General features: G+C 46.0%; 1 protein-coding gene across 1 annotated transcript; it reads right to left on the minus strand.

The window, feature by feature from the left end:
• Positions 1 to 4,876: 4,876 nt before the first annotated feature.
• On the minus strand, positions 4,877 to 26,370 carry LOC137517563 (telethonin-like). Its single transcript, XM_068234566.1, has 2 exons — positions 26,152 to 26,370; positions 4,877 to 6,761 (listed from the first exon to the last, which is right to left on the minus strand). Exons 1-2 carry the CDS (start codon positions 26,283 to 26,285, stop codon positions 6,380 to 6,382), a joined length of 516 nt encoding a protein of 171 aa, XP_068090667.1. The 5' UTR covers positions 26,286 to 26,370; the 3' UTR covers positions 4,877 to 6,379.
• Between the last annotated feature and the right edge of the window lie 1,259 nt (positions 26,371 to 27,629).

Below are 27,629 nucleotides of genomic sequence, written 5' to 3' on the forward strand. Positions count from 1 at the left end.
TGAATGATTCTGTGAGTGACTGGGAGAAGGTGCTGTGGTCTGATGAGACCAAAATAGAGCTCTTTGGCATTAACTCAACTCGCTGTGTTTGGAGGAAGAAAAATGCTGCCTATGACCCCCAAAACACCGTCCCCACCGTCAAGCATGGGGGTGGAAACATTTTGCTTTGGGGGTGTTTTTCTGCTAAGGGCACAGGACAACTTAATCGCATTAACGGGAAAATGGACGGAGCCATGTATCGTGAAATCCTGAACGACAACCTCCTTCCCTCTGCCAGAAAACTGAAAATGGGTCGTGGATGGGTGTTCCAGCACGACAATGACCCAAAACATACAGCAAAGGCAACAAAGGAGTGGCTCAAGAAGAAGCACATTAAGGTCATGGAGTGGCCTAGTCAGTCTCCGGACCTTAATTCAATAGAAAACCTATGGCGGGAGCTCAAGCTCAGAGTTGCACAGAGACAGCCTCGAAACCTTAGGGATTCAAAGATGATCTACAAAGAGGAGTGGACCAACATTACTCCTAAAATGTGTGCAAACTTGGTCATCAATTACAAGAAACGTTTGACCTCTGTGCTTGCAAACAAGGGTTTTTCCACTAAGTATTAAGTCTTTTATTGTTAGAGGGTTCAAAAACTTATTTCACTCAATGAAATGCAAATCAGTTGCTATCTTTTATTTAAGGTTATTTTTTCGATTTTCCTTTTGATGTGCTATCTGCCACTGTTAAAATAAACCTACCATTGAAATGATACTGTTCAGAGACTTTTCTTTGTCATTGGACAAACTTACAAAATCAGTGAGGGGTCAAACAATTATTTCCTCCACTGTATCAATAACCCACAAGCTGACTACTAAATACAGATTTTGCTCTCACGATAGTTGCTTGTGTAGCTAGTTATAAGAAAACCTAGTTCCATAACCGAGGGCACTCAGAATAACCGTAAATCAAGCGTATTGTTGGATCCTGATTGAACCAGAATCACAAATGTCCCTTCATCCTCATAGGACACGTTCACATATATTTGAGACTACACACAATTGTAACAGCATTAACTCCAAGTCTCAATTGGTAGATTGCAACATCAGTGGCCAAAGAGTCATAATAGACCAGGCAGCAATAGGTGAGATTAGTTTGAAGCAAGTAGCGTTGATCAACATGGAGTAAAAGGATCCTCACCCGCTGAGGCCGCAGATCCCCGACAAGCTGCGTCCTGCGGCGGATTTCAGTCACATACAACAAGCTTGCTACTCACACAGGTTGCTGCCATCCAAGCGCCATATAGTGTGATCCTGACTGAAGTCTTGCTCGATCAACCTTCTACCACATCCATGTGCTAGTGTGATGTGGTGATCAAGCGCGCGTGTAGCTGAGGTGATAGTTGAGGCCGGCTACCTGGGACTCCTCCCACTTACGTTTTACCCAATGGGCTTCCTCAGAGTGACTTCTGGGATGCTGTTTTTTTAATTGATTTTTATCTGTGTCTTATCATTGGTGAATTTTGTCCATAATAAAGCATTTATATTTTTGGAATTTTGAGGCCTCTGCAAGCTTTTTTGTTGTGTGGCGTAGGTCTAGAACTTAATTTTAAAGAGAAACTCCAACCTAGAATTGAACTTTATCCCAATCAGTAGCTGATACCCCCTTTTACATGAAAAATATAATGCTTTTCACAAACAGACCATCAGGGGGCGCTGTATGACTGATTTTGTGCTGAATCCCCTCCCACAAGAAGCTCTGAGTGCCACAATGTAACAAGGTTCACAGACAGGAATTAACTGTTTACAGCTGTCTCCAACGGCCAAAACAGCTAGGAGCAACTACATAACCTGCCCACAGTAAAAATGTCACCATGTAATAAATGTCAGAATGTAAATTAGGGAGAGGAAAGATTTTACAATGAGCAAACACTGACTAAATCATTTATACATAATTATGGTAAAAAATGAAGCACTTTTTTTTACTACATTATTTTCACTGGAGTTCCTCTTTAAGGCCCATTCTGAGGCAGTGTTATGGAGCCTAAGGAGGGCTATTGGCTCCCTGGCATCCTATACATTGAAACCCATTCATTTTGAGGACTCATTTTTGGTCTTTTTGCACTGTAGCATCTTATAGGCAAATGAATCCTAATTTCATAAACTGATGAAGCGATTGGACAAGAATATGTACCAAAGGAATCCAGAGGTGAGTTTGAAAGATGCCTTTAGAAATAAGGCTCCCTTCTTCACAGAATGACGAGAAAGAACTTCTCTATTAGTAGGATGTGTTTTTCATGGCAAGATGAGCTCACTGTGCTGCTGTGACTAGTGCTTCACATCACAAGAAACATGGTGGCTGCCATGAAGGCAAACCCCTTGAGGCTGGGTTTACAGTGATCAGTTGCGTAACACATGATTTAATCACTGTGAACTGCACTGGAGACTGGTCATAGACTAATACAAAGCCTGCATGCAGCAAGTTCCATTACAATGCCATACTGTGAACATCCCCATAGAATTGTACGGCCAGTGAGCTGACATGCAGAATTATTCTGCAACACAACTGACCACTGTGATGTAGCCCTGAAACACGAATTGCCTCTATGAAAGAATACAGGTGGCTAAAGTGAACTTGAGGTGAGTGTATTTTAAGCAATACCAGTTGCCTGGCTGTCCTGCTGATCCTTTGCCTCTAATACTTTCAACCAAAGACCCTGACAAGAGTTGACAGAATTGGCTGCATGGTTGTTTCTGGTGTACTTCAGATACTACAGCAGCCAAATAGATCAGCAGGGCTGCCAGGCAACTGGTATTGTTTAAAAGGAAACAAATATGGCAGCCTCCATATCACTCTCACTTCGGGTTCACTTTAATGATATGCAAATCTTTACGAGTTGATGCAGGATTATACAAAATTTGTATGCAAATGTATTTAGGTTGAAAATTTATAATGGGATTTAATTGGTCCATTTTCAAGATGCATACGTTATTTGCATAATCTTGGTTATTATGAATAACAAGCCTGTCTCATCTGCAAATTCACACTTTTCTCCAACATTTTTCTTCAAACTGAGAATAATTTATTTAACTTTACGCTAAGTACACACAAGATAAGTCTTTGGAAAATGAAAGATCAAAGACCAATTTTACTACCTTCATGTAGCATGAAGGCCAACAAATTCTGAATAACAAAGCTGGATTCACACAAAATAAATCTTTGAAAAGTGAAAGATCAAAGATAAATCTGCAGATAATGTTTGTAAAGCCCAGTACTCACAAAACCCGATGGGTCCTGCGATGTCCCCCTTGACGACGGTCATTAGCAACACCTTTTCCTGCCGGCGGGTATGCGTGACATTACACGGTGGTAGAGAACAAGACTTCAAGCGATCGCTGTATTTTGCACGGAAGTCGTCGGAGATCTTAGCAATCCGATCTGCCCTGACAGTCGGTATTGCGGTGCTAAGTGGCGGTTGCGCGCCTGTACCCACATCGCGATATTGCAGAAACGACTGCTTGGCCCTCAGAAAATTGTTGGTTGTCAGAAAATCACGGGAAAATCACGACATGGGTATATTGCTTGAAAAAAAATATCTTTTGTCTGGATTTTTTGTGAACTTTATCTCTCAATCTTTTTAGATTCATCCCAGTGGATCTGATCTACAGATGACTTGTGTGTTAAGGTGTGTGTGAGATCTCCAGATATTATAGACTATAAAAGCATTTTGCAGGAACTGATCTTTTGCATATGTCCAGTATCTTTGGAAAGATCAGTATTTCAAACCTCCCTTTCAAACCTATGAGACAGATTAAGGGTGGCCGTATATCAGGCAAGTTGGCGGCCAATCGACCATCCAATTTGATTGTTATAATCGAGTCGGATGAAAATCTGTGCCACCAAGTGCATACCCGACTGGCAGTGCAACCAATTTTGTTCCTAATATTGGTCACATAGTCGATCGTGCATGCTGCAAGATGTTGGACCGACTTGTACGATCGGGTGCGCGACGGTAACGGCGTGGAGTTTCGGGATGATCGACAAATGTGACAAAACCCTCGGCACTGTCCTCCCTAATGTTAAGTGCCCCCCCCAAAAGCCTCGTGCATGTTATACATTACCTGTCCATGGCCTCCGCTTGTCCTCCGCTGCTCTGCGCACATTCCGCTCTAGGTACACCGTCATACATGCAGCCATGTTACTAGGCAACAACATGGCCCACTTGTATGAAGAATAGAATGCGCACAGAGTGAGCGGGGACAAGTGGAGGTTGCGGACAGGTAATGTATAACATACACGGGGCACCCCTTAACACTAGGGGGAATGCGTTGGGGCGGCGAGGCACTCGGATGCAGCATCACAAGGTCAGATCCGGATCGATTTGAGCATGAAATTGATCGGGAATCGGCCTGTGGAGTATGGGCAGCTGACAAGATCTCTCTCTAATTAGATTCAAATAGAGAGAGATATGTCTCGGTCGTATCTGCCCATTATCGCTAGATGTATGGCCACTTTAATTCCTCACTTTGAAAAGATTTTTATCTGATGAGTGTACTCCGCTTGAGAATAGACTGTGTAGTTATTCTCTCATACAATATGGAGGCAGTAAAGTTGGTCTTTGATCTTTCATTTTCCAAAGACTTTTATCTTGTGTGTACCTAGTCCTAGTGAGGCCAAACATATCCGTTGGTGCTCGGAAATGGCAGGCAGCCTGTAAGTCAAGCAATGATGGGTTATGTCATGTGCATTTAACTGAATGACCAATTCCCTCCTGCAGGATATAAAAGGAAAATGCGTGTTTTCAAATGGCTGTACATAAATTAAATGAATATTATAAAATAAGGTTTCAAAATAGTTTGAGTTAATTTCAGCATTAAATGACTATACCATCATAGACTGAAGTTAAAAACAAAGCTTTATTCGAAACTAATAATCTTATGTTTTCAGTTACGCAATATGTTACACACCAGCAGAAGATTATCAGAGTTGTTACTACTTTAATTTCACCAAGTCTGACCTTTTGTATTCTCTATGGTAATACTTTGTTGGGATACAGTCATTTTTGTTACGTATGCTGTTTGACGAATCATAAAATACACCTTGCTAACAAAATTGATACTGTTGCATAATATATTTAATGAGTAGTTATTATGGTAAATATAATTTTTCTTTTCTCAGCAGCCAAATATAAAACTTGAAATGGCTAAAATTTCAAACTATATCTTGTATCAGTTGCAAAACAACATTGGTGTATAGAACTCTGTAGAATTCCCATTCCCCTCTTTCTGTCATTGAACACAGAAAACAGCATGACGCAGAATTTCGGGCATCCCTTGTACAGCTATCAGGTTGACTTCATTCATTCATCTTGAGGCTCCTTTCTTGTTGTGCATGTTGTGTTGCGAAAAGATCGCGATGGAGCCGAATGATGCATTGTGTGCTTGCTGTGCGAATAGATCGCATAGAAATGGCGCTGACAAGTAGCTTTGCATGGTTGTGGTGGGACCATACAGTGAAGCCTACAGAACAATGAAAGTATGCATCACTACCACTGTAAACGGACACGTTGCCCTGTAAATGCACTGCATGCTGTGCATTACCCTGACGGGACCAGCCGCACCGCAATGATGTGATAGCCCCATAGAAATATCATTGCGTCACATTGTGATGCAATATTGGCTGTTGCGATGCAGTGGACATAGTGTGAAAGGAGCCTAAGGGCCCTTTTACACTTAATCAGTTGCTCTCAGTTAAAACGGAAAGAAAACTGATTTTCAAAGTAATGCCCATGTTTTCCTATGGCACCTTTCACACTTAACGCGTTTTAACTGACATCTTCTTCCCAATGCACTGCTATGAAAAAAACGCGTACCAGCGCGCACTAACGCATACCAACTAATTAAGTGTAATTGGGGCCTTATGGTATCTAAAAATATATATCTAGAGAGACAGTGGAGACATCATATTTTACTCTTCCTAACTCTGGAACTGGTCACTTTCACTTGCAATGCACATTCTGTGTTTGTTTTGTAGTAACTTTCCTCCTTTAGACAAATCTTTGAAGCCATTACACGGTCATCTCCCAGCTTGCATTACATATTAGTTCCATCATGGTAAACAGATACAACATAACTCCTTGTTACAAAGTATTTGGCTTAATTAAGTGTTGGGACCATAGCCAGCTCCATTAGGGCTTTCATTACAACTTCAATATCTTTCTACAGCATAAAAGACTAAAGCAAATCTCAACTTTTTAGAATTGTATGTGTGAGTACATATAGAAATCAGAGACACATCCCTACAAATCTATGTTATGGGCTCCTTTTATTATGCTGATGGTTGCCCAGTTATGCAGAATAGCTTATGCAATAAATTAACGATGAAATATTAAGGCTTGTCACTAATGCAAGTTGGCATCGTATAAGTTTGGAGGAGGAGATATTAAACTGGAAACCCTCAGTTTAGCTGGTTGAATGACCTTTGGCAGGTTGCTAACAAGTCCAGTTATGTCATGTTTCTCCGTACTCAGTCCATTGGAATGAGTCATTCTCAGCTCCGAGTATTGCTCCTCTGCAGACATATTATCTTGCTTGTTGAGTCTGGTTGGCATAAACAAGGGCACTGGGAGATGAGTCTTGTAAGGGAGCTGATAGTCCCTGAGTTTACCACCAAGTATACCTGCTCTCATGATCTGCAGGGGGGATCTCTGTACTATAAATACAGTTTGTTGCTGTTTTTCATATTTTTCTTCATGTTCAGAATCAGACTCTGACAAAGCCACTCTGTAAATAAACAACAAAAAGGACAAAATAGACAGTTTATTTGTATATTAATAGTTTAACCTAGGGTAAGTGAAATATCTAGGACAGTTGATAATTTGAAGGACACGTCATGAAAGCAGTATGTACAGTCAGTAGGTTGCTGACCTTCTGACAATGTTACATCCCTGTTTGTCACGCTGATACCTTAGCCTCTGAACTGCAGTCAGCAGTATCCTGCACCAAGCACGCTGCAAATATTAAGATCAGGATGTCTGGCTTCATGTTTAGCCAGCTACCCAGAAGTGTCAAATAAAGACTACCTTTTGCTCTTTTTATCTCCTGCTCATATTTTTTTAGGGTAACGTTTCCCATACACTAGCGATGATGGGCAGATTCGACTAAGAGACAAATCTCTCTCTGATCGAATCTGATAAGAGAGAGAACTGTTGGCTGCCCATACACCACAGGCTGATTTCCGATCGATTTTAGCATGAAACCTCTCAGAAAACACACGTCCACCGCTGTTCCCCTAGTGTATGAAAGTACATTGATGTCATGCACCATGTGCTATGCGCCGGCGGTGTGTATATCACTAATGGAAGAGAAGAGAATTTCCGAAGACAGATGGGCACCACGCGGTGGGCGACACAGGACAAATAATGCATACATTTATACACTGGGGGAACAGCGACGGGTTTCGTCGCTTGTCCCGATATTGCTCGCCGTTACCACCATGCACCCGATCGACCACGAAAGCCCAACATCTTGCAGCTTGTCTGATAGATCCTTCAACCAATTCTGGCCCAAAATTGGTGGCATCCTTCATCGGCATGCTCTTGGTTTCATTCGATTCGATAATCATCGAATCAGACGGTCAATCGGCCACCAAGTCGAGAGATGGTATGGCCACCTTAAAGGACTTTAAAATTTTTACATTTTTTACTCACCTGGGGCTTCTTCCAGCCCATAGCAGTCGCCTCGTGCCCTCACCGCAGTCCCGTTCCTCCACGTACTGCGCCTGCACACGACTACTACGCAGGTGCAGTACGCGCCAGATGACGTGGATGCGAGGGGAAGGCAAGCCTGGGCAGACGCAGAAGACCCGACCCGCCAGCAGGGTTGCCACTTTCACGGGTGACCAGCGGGACAACGTGGAGGGCTGTGGCGAGGGCTCGAGACTGTTGCTATGAGCTAGAAGAAGCTTTAGGGGCGTAACAATAGACCCTGCTAGGGATGAAGCTGCAGGGGGCCCCATGTGGGAATAATTTTCTTTACCATGTCCTAAGAGACTGACAACTAAAAGTACAGGGGGAAAAAAGCTTTCTGTTGTCTGCACAATTTTTCTTAGGGCTCTTTCACATCAGAGCTTGCGTTGGAGAACGCTCAAAGCATACGTTTTGTTGTATGCGTTTTAATGGGTTACAGCACATAGGGAAACGCAGGTAATTTTTTTTTCTTTTTAGTTTTTAACTTTCTACATTGTTCCTCTGTTGCATTCTGGGACTGATTGCCTGCGTTAACGGTTTAAAAACGCGCATAGTGTGCGTTTTACATTGACTAACATTGTAACGCATAAAGCTAACGTCGGCCGAAAAACTGCGTTTGGGTGCAGTGTAACGCAATGTGAAAGCTAAAATGAAAGTCTATGGACTTTCATTCTACCTTGGGTAACGCAAACTTTACCCGTTGCGTTGAAACGCAGAAAATCTGCCCTAATGTGAAAGAGCCCTAATGACTGCCACTGCTCAACCACTGATAAGGTATCGTAAAAAGTTTTGAAGACAAAGATTTGCAGACAATACCTATTCAGTGTGCAGCAGGGTCCTGTGTACAGCACAATGCCCCAACCTCTCTACTCCTCCCCAAGTGCTGTGTACTGTAGTGATGCTGGAGGAGTCTGCAGAGCCTGTTCTGTGCCATCAGAGGACGACAGCGTGAGTGTAATAAGCTGAGGCTGGGAGCACTCTTGTCTGTCAGTTTTCTGTATGCGTTTTCTGTACACCAGGGGCCTGATTCACAAAGCGGTGCAAACTTTTTCGCGGACTTTTGCGCGCGCAATTTGCCACGATTCGCGCGATCGCGGACTTTTGCGCGCGCAATTTGCCGCAATTCGCTCGAATCGCGAAAAAGTTTGCACCGCTTTGTGAATCAGGCCCCATGTGTGCGAGGGGAAGGGGGCCCAGTGATTTCTAGTTACGCCCCTGGCCCCAAGTGAGTAAAATCTGTTAAATTTTCGTCACATCGCAAGTCCTTTAAGTGGTCATGGTATATAGCTTCTGATATACACAGTTACATAAAAACAGCCAAACCGCTTTTAACATGTTCAGACATCATATGGTATGTATGTAGAGGGTATATTAAAGGACAACTGAAGTGACAAGCATACGGAGGCTGCCATATTTCTTTTCTTTTAAACAATACCAGTTGCCTGGCAGCCCTCCTGATCTATTTGGCTGCGGTAATGTCTGAATCACACCAAAAACAAGCTGTCAGGAATATAGCAACTAGTTATGAGGCTGATGATGTAAGGAATACAGTAATATATTTTCATTTTCCCATTTTTATGTCTGTGGTGTACTACTGTATCATATGGGATTGTCTGCTAGCCAGTCTGGCTTTGAAGGCTGGCAGCTGTCTGGAGTTCGTTATATCATGTAAATTGACCTTGCATTCAATGGCCATTGTCTGCTCCTAACTGGGAGATGGGAAATCTCTTCAATTAGGGACTGTCAACCTAGCCTCTAATTAGGAGATGGCTATTCAGGCCAATACTGTCAACCAAGTGTTTGTCACCTGTAACTTGGACTAGAAGTCTTTTCATGTATGTACTAAAATACACTTTAACCTGGGGAAATTGGATGTTAAGGAAGTCTTTTGTTGTGTGTGTGCTATAATACACTTTTCACATGTGGATGTTAGATCTCTGGGAATCAGATTATGGCTGAGGATGTAATTAAATCTAGTTCCCCCCATTCAAACAGGCTTACAGCCTCAAGGCAAATATTCCATTATAAAAAGCAGGGGACAGATACCTAAAATCAGTCCCCTCCTGACGGTAGCTGCAGCTGGACTCCCGGCCCAAGCTATTGGGCTCCTGGTCTAACCAGAACTGTGTCCGTCCACAAAAGTCCAAGGTTCTTCTATCTGGATCCCTGTTATTTTGGTAAGCAAATTGCTTGTGTGTATCTTTGTAAACTCTTAATTTTTGTAACTTTTTATTTTGTTTTTTGTAATCTTTTGTATATATTCTGTTCTGCATTGTTCCACTTTTTTCCTAGAATATTAAATTATTATTTAATAAGCTTGACTTCTGCTGTACTAAACTAACACTCATAGCCTAGAGGAGACTGCAGTGTAGCTGTGTATAAGTCCATGCCTAATTGTATGCTTGAGCAACACTACCATATGAAATTGTAATTGCATTGTGTGTATGGGGCACTTCTGCGCTCGACAGCAGAGTGGGAGTGGCTAACAGTATCGTTCGGAACGACTGTTAGTGGTTTTGTGTAACTTGCATTACAAGTCAGTGCCTGATTATGCTGTGTTACTGTACAACTGTACTACGTGTGTGGGTGCGTGGCGTTCCCATATTCTGCCTAAGCGCAAAGCTGACCCGAATACGAAAACGCAGATTGCGTGTTGAACACTCGACAGCTGAGTTGACGTGTCTAGCAACCGCTAGTGGTGGCAGTAAGAAGCTTTTTAGGGGTCACAGCCTTGTTTGTGGCTTGAATAAGGCTGTCCCCCGCTTGATCTGGTCAAACCCGCAGTCGGGAACCGTATACGCAGGAGTGCCGCAGGCCGGTTCCTGACATAATTGGTGGGAACGTTTAGTACATTAGTACGCAGTTTAGCTCGCTATTCTGAGTACTAAAGGCTGGAAGCTTGCTAGAAGCGACTATCCTACAGAAGTCTACTCGGTGCAGAATCTATATACTTTTTTTTTGTTCAAGGATACACACTTGGTATTTTGCTTTCCCTTCCTCCTTTTTTCTTTTTATTTTGCAACACGATGGCTCAGAAAGCATCCAGCTATGCAAGGCAAAACAAAGAGATGCTACTCAACCTGTGTGAGCACAGAGGCATCGAGACGGCGAACGGCCAGACTAAGAAGCAGTTGGTTCGTGCCCTCGAGGAGTATGAGGCAGAGCAAGCCCGTGCTCCAACGCCAGCGGATGCAGCTCACGACACGCCAGAGGAGGAATCACTCCCGCCACAGAATGCGAGTGGAGACGATGTCCTGGATGATCCACCGAACACGGAGGTGACATCTCTGGAAGCTGATCTACAGCTACTAAACTCGGCTGATCCTGAACTGCGCCTAAAGCTGATCCTACTGCACCGACAGGCAGAGAAGGAACAAGCGGCACAGCGACTCCAGGCCGAGAGGGAACAAGCGGCACAGCGACTCCAGGCCGAGAGGGACAGACTCCGGGCAGGGGAGGGAAGAGCTAAACAGCAACACCAGCTGGAGCTGGCTGAACTTCAGCAGCAGAACCGGTCTGCTGGACCCGCAGAACACGAAGGTGAGCGAGTTCACAGAATCCCCCTGGATAAGTTCCCCGCTATGGACAAGGACTCTGACATAGACACTTTCCTACAGGGGTTTGAAAGGACTTGTCGGCAGTATGGGGTGCCCCGTGAGCAGTGGGAAAGATACCTCACACCAGGGCTTAGAGGCAAGGCCCTGGAGGCGTTTGTGAGTCTTCCCCAGGAGGAAGAAACAGACTTTGAGGCAATTAAGAAAGCCATCATTGCGCGATACCACCTCACGCCAGAGGTGTATCGAAAACGTTTCAGGACAGTGCAGCGAGGTCCTAATGACAGTTACCTGGATCATGCGTGCAACCTGCGCACTGCCTTCCAGCAGTGGGTAAAAGGACTGGCTGTTGAAACCTTTGATGCCCTGCAGGAACTGATAATAAAAGACCAGTTCCTCCACACTTGTCCTGTTGAGGTCCGGCAGTTTGTACGGGACCGAGAGCCGAAGACCGTGGATGAGGCCGCGAAAGTTGCTGATGCCTACACGTCCAATCGAGCATCTGATTTTCGGAGGACTACGGCGCCCAGCTGGAAGGGAGAAAACACTGCTAGACCTTCTCCTCTGAGCACCCAGCGAAGCCAAGCACCACAGCCTCCTGGAGGTAGAACAGCCACCGTTGACACTCGGAAATGTTTTGCCTGTAACAAACCGGGTCACATCAGTGCTACTTGCCCAGAAAAGAAGGAAGCCCCAAACTCTGGCGGGGCCTGGAATGCATTGTGTGCCACCAGGAATGCAGGTAGCTATGCAGAGAATCTGCAACCTGTCACGGTTGGGGATACGGTTACCACCGGTCTAAGAGACACTGGAGCAGAGGTGACTCTAGTGCACACCCAGCTTGTGAACCCCGAGGAGTACATTCCTGGCAAGACTATGGCTGTCAAAGGAGTTGGGGGTGTCACCCCCGCCATACCCACCGCCTTGGTCCACCTGGATTGGGGGGCCGGCCGCGGAATGAAAGAAGTGGGGGTAACGGATGCCATCCCCACGAACGTTTTGTTGGGTACTGACCTGGGACGGTTAGTGGCCCGATATGAGCCTACTCCAAACCCCGTGGAGCCTGCATCCCCAGCAGAAGTTCAGGACTCTTGCAAGGTACTGTCTGATAATGCTGTGCAAGTGGGGAGTGCTGGTGAGGCCCCAGGGGCTACGGACTGTGTACTAGGAGCCAGCCCTAGTGAGTCTCCAGTGCCCAGGCCTGGAGGGGGACACGTGGTTACCATGAATGTGGCAGATAATGTTGATGTGGAATGTGAGGTTCTAAATGTCAATATGTGTAAGACGGATAATGCTGATGTCATATGTGTTGTGCTACATAATACTGTGTGTCATGTGGACACTCCGTCCGCTGCAGGAGTAACCAGCAGTGCTCGCTGGGCTGCAGCAGATGGACTGTCCACTGAAGGGGCAGACGGAACTAGGCCAGATCTTTCCCCTTCAGATGTTTTTAAGACCAAATGTGACGTGATTTATGATGTGTGTAATGTGGGTGCTCCCTCAGCTGCCGTGGTAACCCGCAGCGCTAGCGAGTCTACAGCAGAGGGACTGTCCACTGAAGTGACAAATGTTGCTGGGTCAGCAACATCCACTTCGGAACCTGGCCCTGAGGGCCCAGGAGCCTCTCCGTCTGCAGCCTTCCTGGAATGTGTGACAGGCAGCACTGAGCTCTCTGGGGCTGTTCGATTTGACAGCAGCCTGGAAGAGCTCAGGGGGCTAGCCAGCAGGTCACCAGCTGGGAGGGGCGGGCTGAGAGGGTTCTGGGAAGTTATTCCCTCTGAGCTGTCCGAAGTGGAGGAGGCAGACCAGCAGATAATCGTTCCCCAAAGGGACCGAAAGATATCTCCTGCCACCATAGAGAAAGTGCGGGTAGTGATGGTCGGAACCCGCCCCCAGCTGCAGCACTGTCTCTATAGTCGCGAATTCACGGTCGTCACTGACCCGCATTCCCCTGGTTGGTTACGTCAGGTTGCCAAGGGCAACGACACATTGCAGCAACCTGACCTAGCTTTCCAGTCGTGTAGCTTGGAGCTAACGGACAGGTGGGGAACCCTCCTGAGGATGCTAAAGGGTTACCCCACCCGGCCAGGCCGTCAATGTAGGCTTTGGCAGGATGATTCGTTAGAATCAGCTGCCAGCGCCATCTGGAAGTGGGGGCGTGTCAGGAATATAGCAGCTAGTTATGAGGCTGATGATGTAAGGAATACAGTAATATATTTTCATTTTCCCATTTTTATGTCTGCGGTGTACTACTGTATCATATGGGATTGTCTGCTAGCCAGTCTGGCTTTGAAGGCTGGCAGCTGCCTGGAGTTCATTATATCATGTAAATTGACCCTGTCATGTATGTGCTAAAATACACTTTAACCTGGGGAAATTGGATGTTAAGGAAGTCTTTTGTTGTGTGTGTGCTATAATACACTTTTCACATGTGGATGTTAGATGTCTGTGAATCAGATTTTGGCTGAGGATGTAATTAAATCTAGTTCCCCCCCCCCCCCCGTCCAAACAGGCTTACAGCCTCAAGGCAAATATTCCATTATAAAAAGCAGGGGACAGATACCTAAAATCAGTCCCCTCCTGACGGTAGCTGCAGCTGGACTCCCGGCCCAAGCTAGTGGGCTCCTGGTCTAACCAGAACTGTGTCCGTCCACAAAAGTCCAAGGTTCTTCTATCTGGATCCCTGTTATCGCTTGTGTGTATCTTTGTAAACTCTTAATTTTGTAACTTTTTATTTAGTTTTTTGTAATCTTTTGTATATATTCTGTTCTGCATTGTTCCACTTTTTTTCCTGGAATATTAAATTATTATTTAATGAGCTTGACTTCTGCTGTACTAAACTAACACTCATAGCCTAGAGGAGACTGCAGTGTAGCTGTGTATAAGTCCATGCCTAATTGTATGCTTGAGCAACACTACCATATAAAATTGTAATTGCATTGTGTGTATGGGGCACTTCTGCGCTCGACAGCAGAGTGGGAGTGGCTAACAGTATCGTTCGGAACGACTGTTAGTGGTTTTGCTGCACGACAGTGTAACTTGCATTACAAGTCAGTGCCTGATTGTGCTGTGTTACTGTACAACTGTACTGCGTGTGTGAGAGCGTGGCGTTCCCGTATTCGGCCTAAGCGCAAAGCTGATCCGAATACGAAAACGCAGATTGCGTGTTGAGCACTCGACAGCTGAGTTGACGTGTCTAGCAACCGCTAGTGGTGGCAGTAAGAAGCTTTTTAGGGGTCACAGCCTTGTTTGTGGCTTGAATAAGGCTGTCCCCTGCTTGATCTGGTCAAACCTGCAGTCGGGAACCGTATACGCAGGCGTGCCGTGGGCCGGTTCCTGACACAAGCATGCTGCTAATCTTGTCAGATCTGACAATAATGTCAGAAACAGCTGATCTGTTGCTGCTTGTTCAGGGTTTACGGAAAAAAGTAATAGAGGCAGAGGATCAGCAGAATGGTATTGCTTAAAATGAAACAAATATGGCAGCCTCCACATACATCTCACTACATTTGCCCTTCAAGCAAAAAATGGTACTACCAGTGGACAATAACTAAACACAACATGCGGCATGTAATAACTAACCGTACCTTTTTAATTCACAACTATGGATAAATGAATAGCATACACTGTGTTCAATATAAAAATACCCATCTACCCACAAACTCACATTTAAAAAGAATATTATGCTGGGCATACACGGTGCATCACCTGCATCAGTGTTTTGCTTCAGCTAACATCTGGAAATTTGCCTGAAGAAGGAGACTAGATCCCATAAAGCTTGCATAATATAACTTTATCAGTTAGCCATTAAAAGGTATTACTTTTACAAGACTTTGTTTTTTTTTCTACTTACCTAATTTGTTTGGCTAACACGGTACAGAAACATTTTTACTACTATTGCCATGGCAGGTGTCTTTTATGAAGAACAGAGGGAGCAATAAGTAAAATTTTCTGTAAAGTGGTAAGAGTTGGAGTCATTATCAAGTTTCCATTGCTGTCACTTATTTTCTTCCCAGGACCGCCAAGGTGCATATCTAAGTTCTCTGGGTTCACAGGCATGTAGTAGGATCAGGATATGAGGGAATTTCTCATCTCACCACCAGTGAGAATACATGGAGCAGTACATCCCCAGAAGCAAAGCAGTTCGTTTCTGCGCTGTCATAGCAGCAATGCTAAGCTACACGCCTTGCATAATTGCTGGACCCCGAATTACATCTCCCTCCAAGTTGCTACAACTCAGAGAGGGAATAGTATTTAACGCTGCCGGGAAGTTTTGCAGCTGCAGGGAAAACCGTCATTCAGCATGCCCTGCGCCAAACTATTCCGGCGCCAAAACATGTTCCCCCAAAAGAGATTCTAATCTTTTTCTGCACTATCCAATACTCAAATATTTGCTTTAAAGGGAAGGTTCAGGGACTGTTAAAAAAAAAAAAAAATCTGCATCCACTTACCTGGGGCTTCCTCCAGCCCGTGGCAGGCAGGAGGTGCCCTCGGCGCTGCTCCGCAGGCTGCCGGTGGCCGACCCGGCCAGGCCGGCGGCCAGGTCGGGCTCTTTCCGCGTTCCAAAATGCGCCTCACGGCGGCGCGCTGACGTCATCGGACGTCCTCCGGGCTTTACTGCGCAGGCTCAGAACTACTGAGCCTGCGCAGTAAAGCCGGGAGGACGTCCGATGACGTCAGCGCGCCGCCGTGAGGTGCATTTTGGAACGCGGAAGGAGCCCGACCTGGCCGCCGGCCTGGCCAGGTCGGGTCGGCCACCGGAGACCACCGGCAGCCTGCGGAGCGGCGCCGAGGGCACCTCCTGCCTGCCACAGGCTGGAGGAAGCCCCAGGTAAGTGGATGCGGATTTTTATTTTTTTTAAACAGTCCCTGAACCTTCCCTTTAAATTACATATTGACTGCCTTCATTTCTCTGAAAAGTTTGCATCTACATTCTATGCAGATAGGCAATACAAATGTTATTTACTGGATATTTTCATGTGAACATTTTTGTATATTGGCCTGAAGAAGAAATGTGGTTGATATAGTTGATGAGTTCCCCTGTGTTTTACATGCAACCCCCATCTTCAGGCACTGATGGGAATTATCCATATGAAAACTATGAGGTCTATTTCCAGATTATTTTCTTCTTGTGAGAAATGAAGCATTTCCAGTTTCACGGTTACCTGGCTTGAAGCAGTTCATGGCTGGCTCTGTGAGCTGGGCTGCTGATTGGCTTTGATTATCATGGTGTACATATGGCTCTGGGGCAGGGCATAGGCTGAACACTGAGGAAAATACAGCCTACAGCAACTGACATTTGTGCTGCAGAGCAAGGGGTCAGCTCCTGACCCAATACCATAAGATCAGTTTTTACGTCTGTTATATCAGCTATGCAAGGGCACAGATAAAAACAAAGTTCACTGCTAGATGCATTCACATGACTAGGGAAACAATGGGACATGAAGTAAAAGCCTGTAGTGTTTGGGCACTGTGTGTACTTTCACACTAGCTAATGACTTTGAAGAGTTTTAAAAGGTTTTGAAAACAGCATGAGGTCAGTATATTGCTTTTCCACTAGAGTAGCATGCCAGTGGACTCACACGCCTTCTGTTCCTGATGGATTATTCATCTGCTTAGAACAGACAGGCAGTAGTGACATCTCTATTGAGAGCACAGGAAGCTCTTTTGGCAAATCCCATTGCTACACTAAGCACATGGGAACTAGCCTATCACAACGTCTTGTTCAGGCGTACTTCTAAAAGCACATCTATCTATTGCTGGTATCTGTGGGGTTAAAGGGAACTTGAATTGAGTAAAATTATCCTATACTATAAAACCCCTTGTGTCCCTGTTATTTGCCATTTGTGCAGTAACGGACATAGACAGCTGGACGAGACCAGGGAGCGAGGTGGGCGGGTGCGCGCGGCGGGTGCGATTATGCCACTGGCGGTGGCGGAAAAAAAAAAGACCTAGAGCCCGTTTTTAAACGGACTTGGGTCTACTAGTTTAAAGAGAGTCTGAAGCGAGAATAGATCTCAGACCTCATATATAGCAGGGGCACATGTGCCCCTGCTAAAACGCCGCTATAGCGCGGCTTAACGGGGGTCCCTGTCCCCCCAAACCCCCTCCGTGCAGCGGGGGAGCACTTCCTGGTTGGGGCAGGGCTAACCGCCGCAGCCCTGCCCCATGCGCGTCTGTCAGACGCGTATCTCCGCCTCTCCCCCGCCCCTCTCAGTCTTCCTTCACTGAGAGGGGCGGGGGAGAGGCGGCGATGCGCGTCTGATAGACGCGCTGGGAGGCAGGGCTGCAGCCGTTAGCCCTGCCTCCAGGAAGAGCGACAGCCAGCGACCATTTTCCGACCATCTTTTGCGGGGGGGTGGGTTGGGGGTGAAGGGACCCCCGTTACGCCGCGGGATAGCGGCGTTTTAGCAGGGGCACACGAGCCCCTGCTATATATAAGACCTGAAGCGAGATTTAGTCTCGCTTCAGTGTCTCTTTAAAATAAACACATGACATAGCTGCAAATGAATATTACATACTTACCTCGCCATCAGTTCCTCTCAGAAGCTCACCATTTTCTTCTTACAGTGATCCCTTCCAGTTCTGACAAGATTTTGTCAGAACTGAAATATACCAGTTGCTGTCAGTTACAACTGAATGTGCAAGGTAATGTCCATGTTTCCCTATGGCTCAAGTGAGCGATATAGCAGTTTAACAGTGTTCTGACCAGGAAGCTGTTATGGGGTAACAGCCATTTTCAAAATGGAGGACATAGAATTCCATTGATCACAGTGGACAAACAGGGCGCAGGCGAAGAGAAAGAGATTGATGAGCAGACTACATGGGAGGCAAGTATGACCTGTGTATGTTTATTTTGACTTTTTATTTTCAGTTCTCTTTAAGGATAAAAAAGTGCATTTAATACTGCTATAAGGGGGAGGCAGTGGCCACCTAATAGTGCTATATGAAGGGGGGGGAAGGGTATTGGCCAGGTTCATTGTTGCCCACTGACCTATTGTACCTAAAACCGCCCCTGTATATACACCCACAAGGATCAGCCTTGTTTTCCCTCATGCAATAATTCAGGACAAAGGGCTGTGCAGACGTGTCGCTAGCCTGTATGCTAAAAATGCATTCTGTTTCGGGGGGGCGGTAGGCTGTACACACACTAGATTCTCGGCAGAGGTGGCCAGTCAGAGCTGTCTTCTGAGTTTATACTAGCAAGTGTACACTCCTAAAGGGAACCCGAGGTGAGGGGGATATGGAGACTGCCATATTTATTTTCTTTTAAAGGGATACTGTAAGGGGGTCGGGGGAAAATGAGCTGAACTTACCCGGGGCTTCTAATGGTCCCCCGCAGACATCCTGTGTTGGCGCAGCCACTCCCCAATGCTTCTGCCCCGCCTCCGGTTCACTTCTGGAATTTCTGACTTTAAAGTCAGAAAACCACTGCGCCTGCGTTGCCGTGTCCTCGCTCCCGCTGATGTCACCAGGAGTGTACTGCGCAGACACAGACCATACTGGGCCTGCGCTGTGCGCTCTTGATGACATCAGCGGGATCGAGGACACAGCAACGCAGGCGCAGTGGTTTTCTGACTTTAAAGTCAGAAAATCCAGAAGTGAACCGGAGGCGGGGCCGGAGCATCGGTGAGCTGCTGCGTGGGCACAGGATGTCTGCGGGGGACCATTAGAAGCCCCAGGTAAGTTCAGCTCATTTTCCCCCGACCCCCCTACAGTATCCCTTTAAGTAATACCAGTTGCCTGGCAGTCCTGCTGATCCTGTGTCTCTAATACTTTTGGCCATAGACCTTGAACAAGCATGTAGCATATCAGGTACTCTGACTCAGGTTTTACTGGATTAGCCATATGCTTGTTCCAGGGTTTTGACTCAGACACTGCTTAAGCCAGAAGATCAACAGGACTGCCATGCAACATGCATTGTTTACAATTAAATAAAAATGGCAGCCTCTAAATCCCTCTCACCTCGGGTCCCCCTTAACCTAGTGGTATGATTCTTTCCTGATCTTAGGGTCTAAAAGTGGTACGATTTTTTCATGTGCTTTTAAATCCTAAAGGCAGGGAAAACAATTATAATGCAGAGTCTGCACATTACTCACTTCCTCACGATCTGCTGCTGCAATTCTCCCTCCTGTCCTTCAGGTGGCGCTCTACACCTATAGTGAGATCTCCGTCTGTCCTCACAGAGGGATCGACAGCCTCCAAGTCCCACTGGAAGAAGACAGGCTGCAAGCGCCTGCATCCCAAGTGCATTGAGTTCTTACCGCCGCTGCGCTGTGTCCCCATACCTCCCAGTGACTACCCCGAGCTAGGCTTAGGATTACTGCTCCAGCCTTCATTTTTACACCATGAGCCTGGCTTAGGGCTACTGCCGAAGAGCCCCAAGACTGCTTTTAGATTATTTTGTCTATTGAACATTAATTGTTAAAGATCCAAGAAATCCAAACGACCCCTGCACTTCAATCCTGGTCTCAAACAGCCGTTCAAAACAACCTCTGCAGTCTTTATGTTCACAATGCCTGGCTCAGCTCCAAACAGCTCTGGGGTATGTGCAACTTTAAAACAAAAACAGGGAGCGCTCCATGGTGCATTAACAAAAAAACGTGTTTATTTCGCATTAAAAGTTATACTTACAATGTGCTAATGTAAAATTCGTCTATCAGAGGTAAGCCCTTCCGCTTAAATCCCCGGCAGCTATGGCGCTCACGCTTTGGCCAGCAGCGCGGTCCTGATGTGATCCGTAGCTCGTCTCTCGGGGGTGGGCGTGGCTTAATCCGAACGTGCTTGCTGCGTCATTACCGTTTCGGCGCTCTGCGCCTTCGTCAGATCAAGGCGCAGAGCGCCGAAACGTGTAATGACGAGCTACGGATCACATCAGGACCGCGCTGTTTTTATGTTAATGCACCATGGAGCGCTCCCTGTTTTTGTTTTAATTGTTAAAGACCCTTGTTATGTAAGCTGAGCAGCCATGGAAATGCAGGTGTGAGGGCATGCATTGGATAGCATAGTTTTTGTACTATAGCAAGTGTTACAAAGTAAGGGTGTGTCCACATCCAATTTTGATTGGTTAGTTTTCCCACTTTCATGTTGAATGTTAGCTTACTTGTACAATCGATCCGTAGTATTCAAAATTGTTGGCCTACATACTACATGGAAGTGGTAAAATTGGCCAAGTATTTGTCCATTGGATGTGTGTACACATTTATGGCAGCAGTGTCACAATTAATATTACAAGATTTATGATGAAGTCTAGTTGAATATAGTTTTCAGTGACAAACCTACTGTGTACATATAGCTTTAGAGAGTCTGCTAGATTGGACAAGTGATCGACCTCCCCCCTGGTAACCAAGCCTTAAAGAGAACCAGAGACGAAGCACCCTCATGTATTTTATTACATTTATCAGTGGGAACATGCCAGTAAACACCTACCCTGCTTTTAGTTTCATTCTTATCTGCTTAATTAGTCTATTAGCAGCTGTGAGAAAAATCCCCGACTGGCTCAGTCTAGGTTTGACCTGGAAACATTATAGCTGAGTCACTCTTCTGTGGAGTCTTTTCAAGCCCAAGCCTGCCACCTCGTGGCTCAGATTTCCTGCTTTGCATACTGAGAGATGTGATGACATGGGAGGGGCTGCTCCTGCTGAGAGAGAAGCTCTGAAACAGACAAGTGTGGCTGCAATATGATCTGTGTGCACTCTGTCAGCATAAATAATTATGATGACTGAAGTTTCATTCCTATGAGAGAAACTTCCTACAGGCAGCTGCACATCATACCAAAATGAAAGCACACAGATGAAAGGCTGCAGCAGCCTTTCTCATATAGCCTAGATAGCAGCCTAGTCTCATATAGCCTAGACAGCACATCCAGAACAACTCATAACCCGGAAGCAGAAGGGATATGAGCCGGCGGCCATATTTGATTTTTCCTGGAGCAATAATGGAATAAAAAAAAATACTAAAAAAGGCACGCCAGAGCGGCAAAATTATCAGGTAGAGCATTTATTCTTTACAAGCTATCGACTGATATGTTTATTTTGTGTGAAACGTTTATCTCTGGTTCCCTTTAAATACAAAAATCAGTGTCGAAAAATCACATCCTCTTTCCAATTAACCCTATGACTAATTCAACATGGGGATTCCAATTAAATGTCTACCCCAAGAGAGTACCTGAAAAGGTAAACATCTGACCTAATCACATAGTAATCTATAATTGTAACAGATCTGGAGAGAGAGGTTGTTACACAGAACCAGATATAGTGGCCAGATTTTTACTGTGTCTGAGGTTTGTAGACAATGTTTTCATTCTGTGGAGGGGAAGTGAACAGGGATATGGTAAAGGATGTAAGTGAAATACACCCCGCTATAAAATTTACTGCAGAACGGATGTCTGAAAGATGTGGGTAAGTCAGCCAGTCAAAAGTGGTACCTTTGCATGCCTAAACTGCAATTGTTGCAATGCAATAATTAAAGGGACTCCGAGCACACAAAAAAAAAGAAAGTTGTACTCACCATGGGCTTTCTCCAGCCCAGTGCTGGTCGGGAGGTCCCACGCCGGCGTCCTGGCTCCTCTCCTTCTCCCCGCTCCGGAATGGCTGGCAGGCCGCAGCCCGGGCGACACTCTCCCGAGTGTCGGGCTTCTTCTTCCGCATATGACGCGGATTACGTCACACGCCGGCCGCCTCGCGTCATCATGGCGGCCGGCGTGAAAGTACTGCGCATGCGCGAACAAAGCGCGCATGCGCAGTACTTTCACGCCGGCCGCCATGATGACGCGAGGCGGCCGGCGTGTGACGTAATCCGCGTCATATGCGGAAGAAGAAGCCCGACACTCGGGAGAGTGTCGCCCGGGCTGCGGCCTGCCAGCCATTCCGGAGCGGGGAGAAGGAGAGGAGCCAGGACGCCGGCGTGGGACCTCCCGACCAGCACTGGGCTGGAGAAAGCCCATGGTGAGTACAACTTTCTTTTTTTTTTTGTGCTCGGAGTCCCTTTAAAGGTGATTTCATGCTACAGACCCAAATTGGGAAGAAAGTATGGATAAAACACCACTTTACATGCCTTGTAATGCCCATGTAGTATACAGAAAGTGTCTGGATGGCAAAGTACACATTGGCCAGAGAGGTGAAAAAGGGAATTCAAGAACATAAACAAAATTTCCATTTTCACCATTTCGTGCACCATGGCCACGTGGTTGCTCAACTAAGATGATGTGTACTTTATCGGGTAGCCCCACTTCCCAAAGGTGATGATAGAGCTAGACTACTCCGGCTTGAGGCTAGGTGGATTGATTGACTGTATGGTATGCACAGTGGCGTACCTAGGGCATTTGACACCTGGTGCTGGGTATTATAAGACAACCCCCCCTCTCAAAAAAAAAAGTAAAGAAGCGAGTGTGGCATACTAAGCGCTCCACGGCAGGTAATGCCAGGTATAGGTGCCACCTTTATAGGTAATATAGTTGCCCCAGTATATGTAATAAAGTTGCCCCCGGCATAGGTAGCTAGCACAGTGTCCCCCAGTATAGGTAGCTAGTTGCCCCAGTATAGCTGCCCCAGTATAGCTAGTATAGTTGCCCCAGGATAGGCAGCATAGCTGCTGCCCCCAGTGTAGCTAGTATAGTGGCCCCCAGTATAGCTACCCCCAAGATAGGTAGTATAGTGGCCCCCCAGTGTAAGTAGTATAGCTGCCCACAGTGGAGCTAGTATAGTTACCCCAGTATAGCTAGTATAGTGGCCCCCATTGTAGCTAGTAAAGTGCCCCCCCCCCCAGTGTAGCTAGTATAGTGGCCCCAAGGTAGCTAGTAAAGTGGCCCCCAGTGTAGCTAGTATAGTGCCCCCTAGTGTAGCTAGTATAGTGCCCCCTGTATAGCTGCCCCCAGTGTAGGTAGTATAGTGGCTCCCAGTGTAGCTAGTGTAGTGGTCCCCAGTGTAGCTAGTATAGTGCCCCCACGTCAGTGTAGCTAGTATAGTGGCCCCCATTGTAGCTAGTATAGTGCCCCCGCCCCCCAGTGTAGGTAGTATAGTGGCCCCCATTGTAGCTAGTATAGTGCCCCCCCCCCCCCCAGTGTAGGTAGTATGGGCCCCCATTGTAGGTAGTACAGTGCCCCTCCCCCCCCAGTATAGCTAGAAGGAGGGGTGACAGGGATAGCGGCAGGAAGGGGGGACATATCTCCCCCCTCCCTCACTTGGGTCCCCTCCTGCCTCTCTTCCCCTCCAAAATGACAGCGGGTAGCAAACGGGCGGGCGGAGAATACTCACTTGACTTCCGCGTATCAGCCGCTGGAACGGTGCATCGCCGTCACGTGCCTCTTCTGCGCCTCCAATGCCGAGGCACAGAAGAGGCACGTGACGGCAACGCAGCGTTCCAGCGGCTGATACGTGGAAGTCATGTGAGTATTCTCCGCCTGCCCGCCATGCCTGTTTGCTGCCTGCTGCCCCAGCTGTCATTTTGGAGGGGAAGAGAGGCAGAAGTAGGGGACCCAGGTGAGGGAGGGGGGGATAGGTCCCCCCTCCCCGCCGCTATCCCTGTCACCCCTCCTTCTAGCGCTGCTCTTCCCCTCCTTCTCTGCAATGGGGGGACGCGGCGACACCCCCCTGGCTGTCAGTCACCCGGGGCGCCCCCTGCGCCCAATGGTAGGAACCGCCATTGGGTATACATCAAGAAGGTTTAAATGAAAACCTGGGTTAAAATGTTTTCTGAAGTAATTTCTACTCTTATTGCCGGAACAAAAGTTAAGAACAATAGGGACGTCTGTATGGTTAGTCTTCACATAGCTATGATATAGTTGTTAAATTAACTTCTTTTGTATAATTAGTATGCTATAGATATTGTTGTAATACAAGCATGTGAATACTATGTGGATAGCACCTAGGTCATTGGTGCATTCTATTTAATTATTCACATAGGGTTAATCGGGAAGAGGATGTGATGTCATCCACTGATGTAACAAGGGGGATGTCATCCACTTATAATAACCATGGGGGGAGGTCATCCACTGATGGTAACCAAGGGGGAGGTGCACCAATCACTTGTCCAGTCTAACAGACTCTCTAAAGCTATATACACATAGTAGAATTTTGTCACTGAAAACGATAAATCAAGGGTTTCAGGTGACATCTACTGTCTGTACAAGCATCTCTCAATGTCATCTCCTTTCTCTTTAGCAATTTCAGAAGCTGGAAAACTTTCAGATGACTGTATTATGTTTCAGAGTAAGGCACCTCAGGCTTGTACTTCCCGTCAACATGCTGCATGGCAAAAAAGCCAAGCATGCTTATCTGTAGGTGTTTACTCTGTCACCTAAAACCAACACCAGAGATGTACTGTGTGCTTCAGAGCTGCTTACAAATTTTATGCTCTTTAAAAAGCATAGTTTCTTTTCTGGCACAGGGGAATTTGGCACACCATGCAAAGGATAGGATATAGGCAGCAGCATTTTAACCACTTGAGGACCGCAGGCTTTACCCCCATTAAAGCGGTATCGTCACCATAAAAATCTAATTTCAACAGCAACTGGTCTGAGTGTATTAAGTGATAAAGATGCTAATCCTGCATTCAAAACTTTGAAAACTTTTTCTGCTGTTATGATTTGGAGTTATCACATACTTAAGGAACACTGGCCCTTTAGTAGTCGTGCCAAAGAATTGCATGCGGGGGGTTCTTTATCTATAATCTATTCCTCCTCTTCCCTTTATTTCCCTGCCAGCTTCTTATCTGAAACCTAATCCCCTACTCACTTGTGTTTACAAGCAAGGCTGAGGCGACTCAGCGATTGGAGGAGACAAGAAAAAAGTAAAGGGCAGAAATGACATCACGAGTTAGCCTTAACTGTGGGCAAAAGACATGGCCCCCACCACTAACAGAATTCTCGTCATTTACTATATAACATTCACTGAAATCAAAACGTGTACAGTATAATACATGTGTTATGTAAGTAGATCAAGTATTTATCTACTTATATATGTGTTTTTTCCCCCTGGCATAGTATGGCTGATCCTACTGCTTTAAGGACCAGACCCTTTTTTTCCATTCAGACCACTGCAGCTTTCACGGTTTATTTGGTGACTGATTCAGCTACAGTCAGTGGCGTAGCTAAGGAGCTGTGGGCCCCGATGCAAGTTTTACAATGGGGCCCCCCATGCACTCTATACATAACAATTGATACGGCGCACCAAAACCTGCCACTGTCAACTACAGTGTCAGAGGTGCAAGAAGGGGATGGGGAACAGTTTGTCAATGTTTACCACTATTCAAAGTATCTGTAGAAGTGATTACTATGAGCACAGGACCAATTGAGAGCTAATACTGTAGTTGAGATTGAGCCCTTCGGGGCCCCTCTGGCCCAAGGGCCCCGATGCGGTCGCTACCTCTGCACCCCCTATTGCTACGCCCCTGGCTACAGTATAGCTGAAACACTGTTTTTAGAATTAGAAGGCTGAAATTAGGCATCAGGGAGAGGTTAATAATGGGGTGGGGGGGGGGGGCAATTATTATGGAGCGGAACATTTTAAGTGTTTTTAATATGCTAGCTAGTGGTGTTTATTGATGGATTAATAAATTTATTATACTTTTTTACTATTCAAGTGTAGTGCAAGATATGGGCCATTTACAGTAGTATCTTCTATTTATAGCAGTTTTTCTCTAGGCCATGCAATTTCCCATCAGATAGACGGTCGAATAGGCAATTTCCAACAGGTCCGATTCGATTTCCGATAGTTCTTCTGATCGATTTTGTTTAGAAGTGATCAGAAAATTGATCAGAAAAATAATTGGAAATCAAGTCGGAAATGTCGGAAATTATCTATTCGACTGTCTATCTGACAGGAAATTGCATGGTGTGTATCAGGCATAACCGTAATAAAAGAAATTACAAACCTCTCTTCTGGTCTGGTGTCCACTGTCAGGTCATCCCACTGCAGAGTGCAGGACTCCCTCCTGATTACATCCTCTTCCTGCACACAGCAGCTGAGAACAATGCAGGTAATGCTTGCGCTGTCTTTAAAATCCATGTTCAGAAGGATGAAATGTATTGCTCTTGGAAAGTCTACATGATGAAATATGCACTGAGTTACTTGACTGTTGAATAAACGTTCCTGTATGAAGTGCAGCTTACACTGTTTAAATAGCGTGGCCCAGCTATTTTTGCCCACATGTATCACATTTTATGCGTGATCATGATGACTGAAATGTCTAGCCAAGTGAAATGCTCAGGCCATTATTTTTTTTTCGAGTGACTGACAGAGCAGGGTCACCTTTAACAAACACAAGGAGCACAGTAAGTGGATCTTTGGAATATATTCACTGCTATGCAATCACTTCCTAGTATTATTTATTCTTTTCATTTAGAAAGTGCCAGCATATTATTTGGCACTGTACATAGTACAGGCACTAACACAGGAGGAGAAGAGGAACCTTCCTGATCATAATAAGGATAATCTAAAGTTAAAATTAAAGCTAAAAAACATATACTTACCTAAAGGGGAAGTGAAGTAAGAGGTATACAGAGCTGCCATATTTATTTCCTTTTAATCAATACCAGTTGCCTGGCAGCCCTGCTGGTCTATTTCTCTGCGGTAGTATCTGAATAACACCAGAAACAAGCATGCAGCTAGTCTTGTCAGATCTGACATTAATGGCAGAAACACCTGATCTGCATATGCTTGTTCAGGTTCTGTGGCTAATAGTAATAGAGGCAGAGGGTCAGCAGGGCTGCCAGGCAACTGGTATTGCTTAAAAGGAAATAAACATGGCAGCCTCCATATACCTCTCTCTTCAGTTGTCCTTAAGGAGAGGGAAGGCTCTGGGTCCTATAGAGCAGTGGTCCCCAACCCTGTCCTCAAGGCTCACCAACCGTGCATGTTTTGTGGAAATCCACAGAGGTAGATAATCAGCTCTGCTGAGACGCTAATGACCTCACCTGTGCATGTTTGTAGTTTCCAGCAAAACATGTACTGTTGGTGTGCCTTGAGGACAGGGGTGGGGAACTCTACTATAGAGCTTTCCTGTTTTCCTTCTAGTCCCCTTGTACCCCGTAGGCTTCTCAGTTTAAATATCCCGCTGCGGGTGCCTTCAGCAGCAGTCTTCAGAAGCACTCAGGCAGCTCTGTACTGCACACGCACCAGTGCATGAGAGAGGGCGCGTGTGCGCAGTACGGAGCGTCCCTCTTAGGAAGCCCGAGTGCTTCTGAAAGACTCCCGAAGCCCACCAGAAGCGGAAGTGAGCAGTCTACGACCCATGGGTCATATACTGCTAACGGGGGAGCCTGCGGGGATACATGGGGACCAGGAGGAGAACAGGAAGGCTCTATAGGACCCAAAGCATTACCTCTCCTTAGGTATCTGTGTGTGTTTTTT

Source organism: Hyperolius riggenbachi, chromosome 5 (genome assembly GCF_040937935.1).
Source record: "Hyperolius riggenbachi isolate aHypRig1 chromosome 5, aHypRig1.pri, whole genome shotgun sequence".
Taxonomy (NCBI): domain Eukaryota; kingdom Metazoa; phylum Chordata; class Amphibia; order Anura; family Hyperoliidae; genus Hyperolius; species Hyperolius riggenbachi.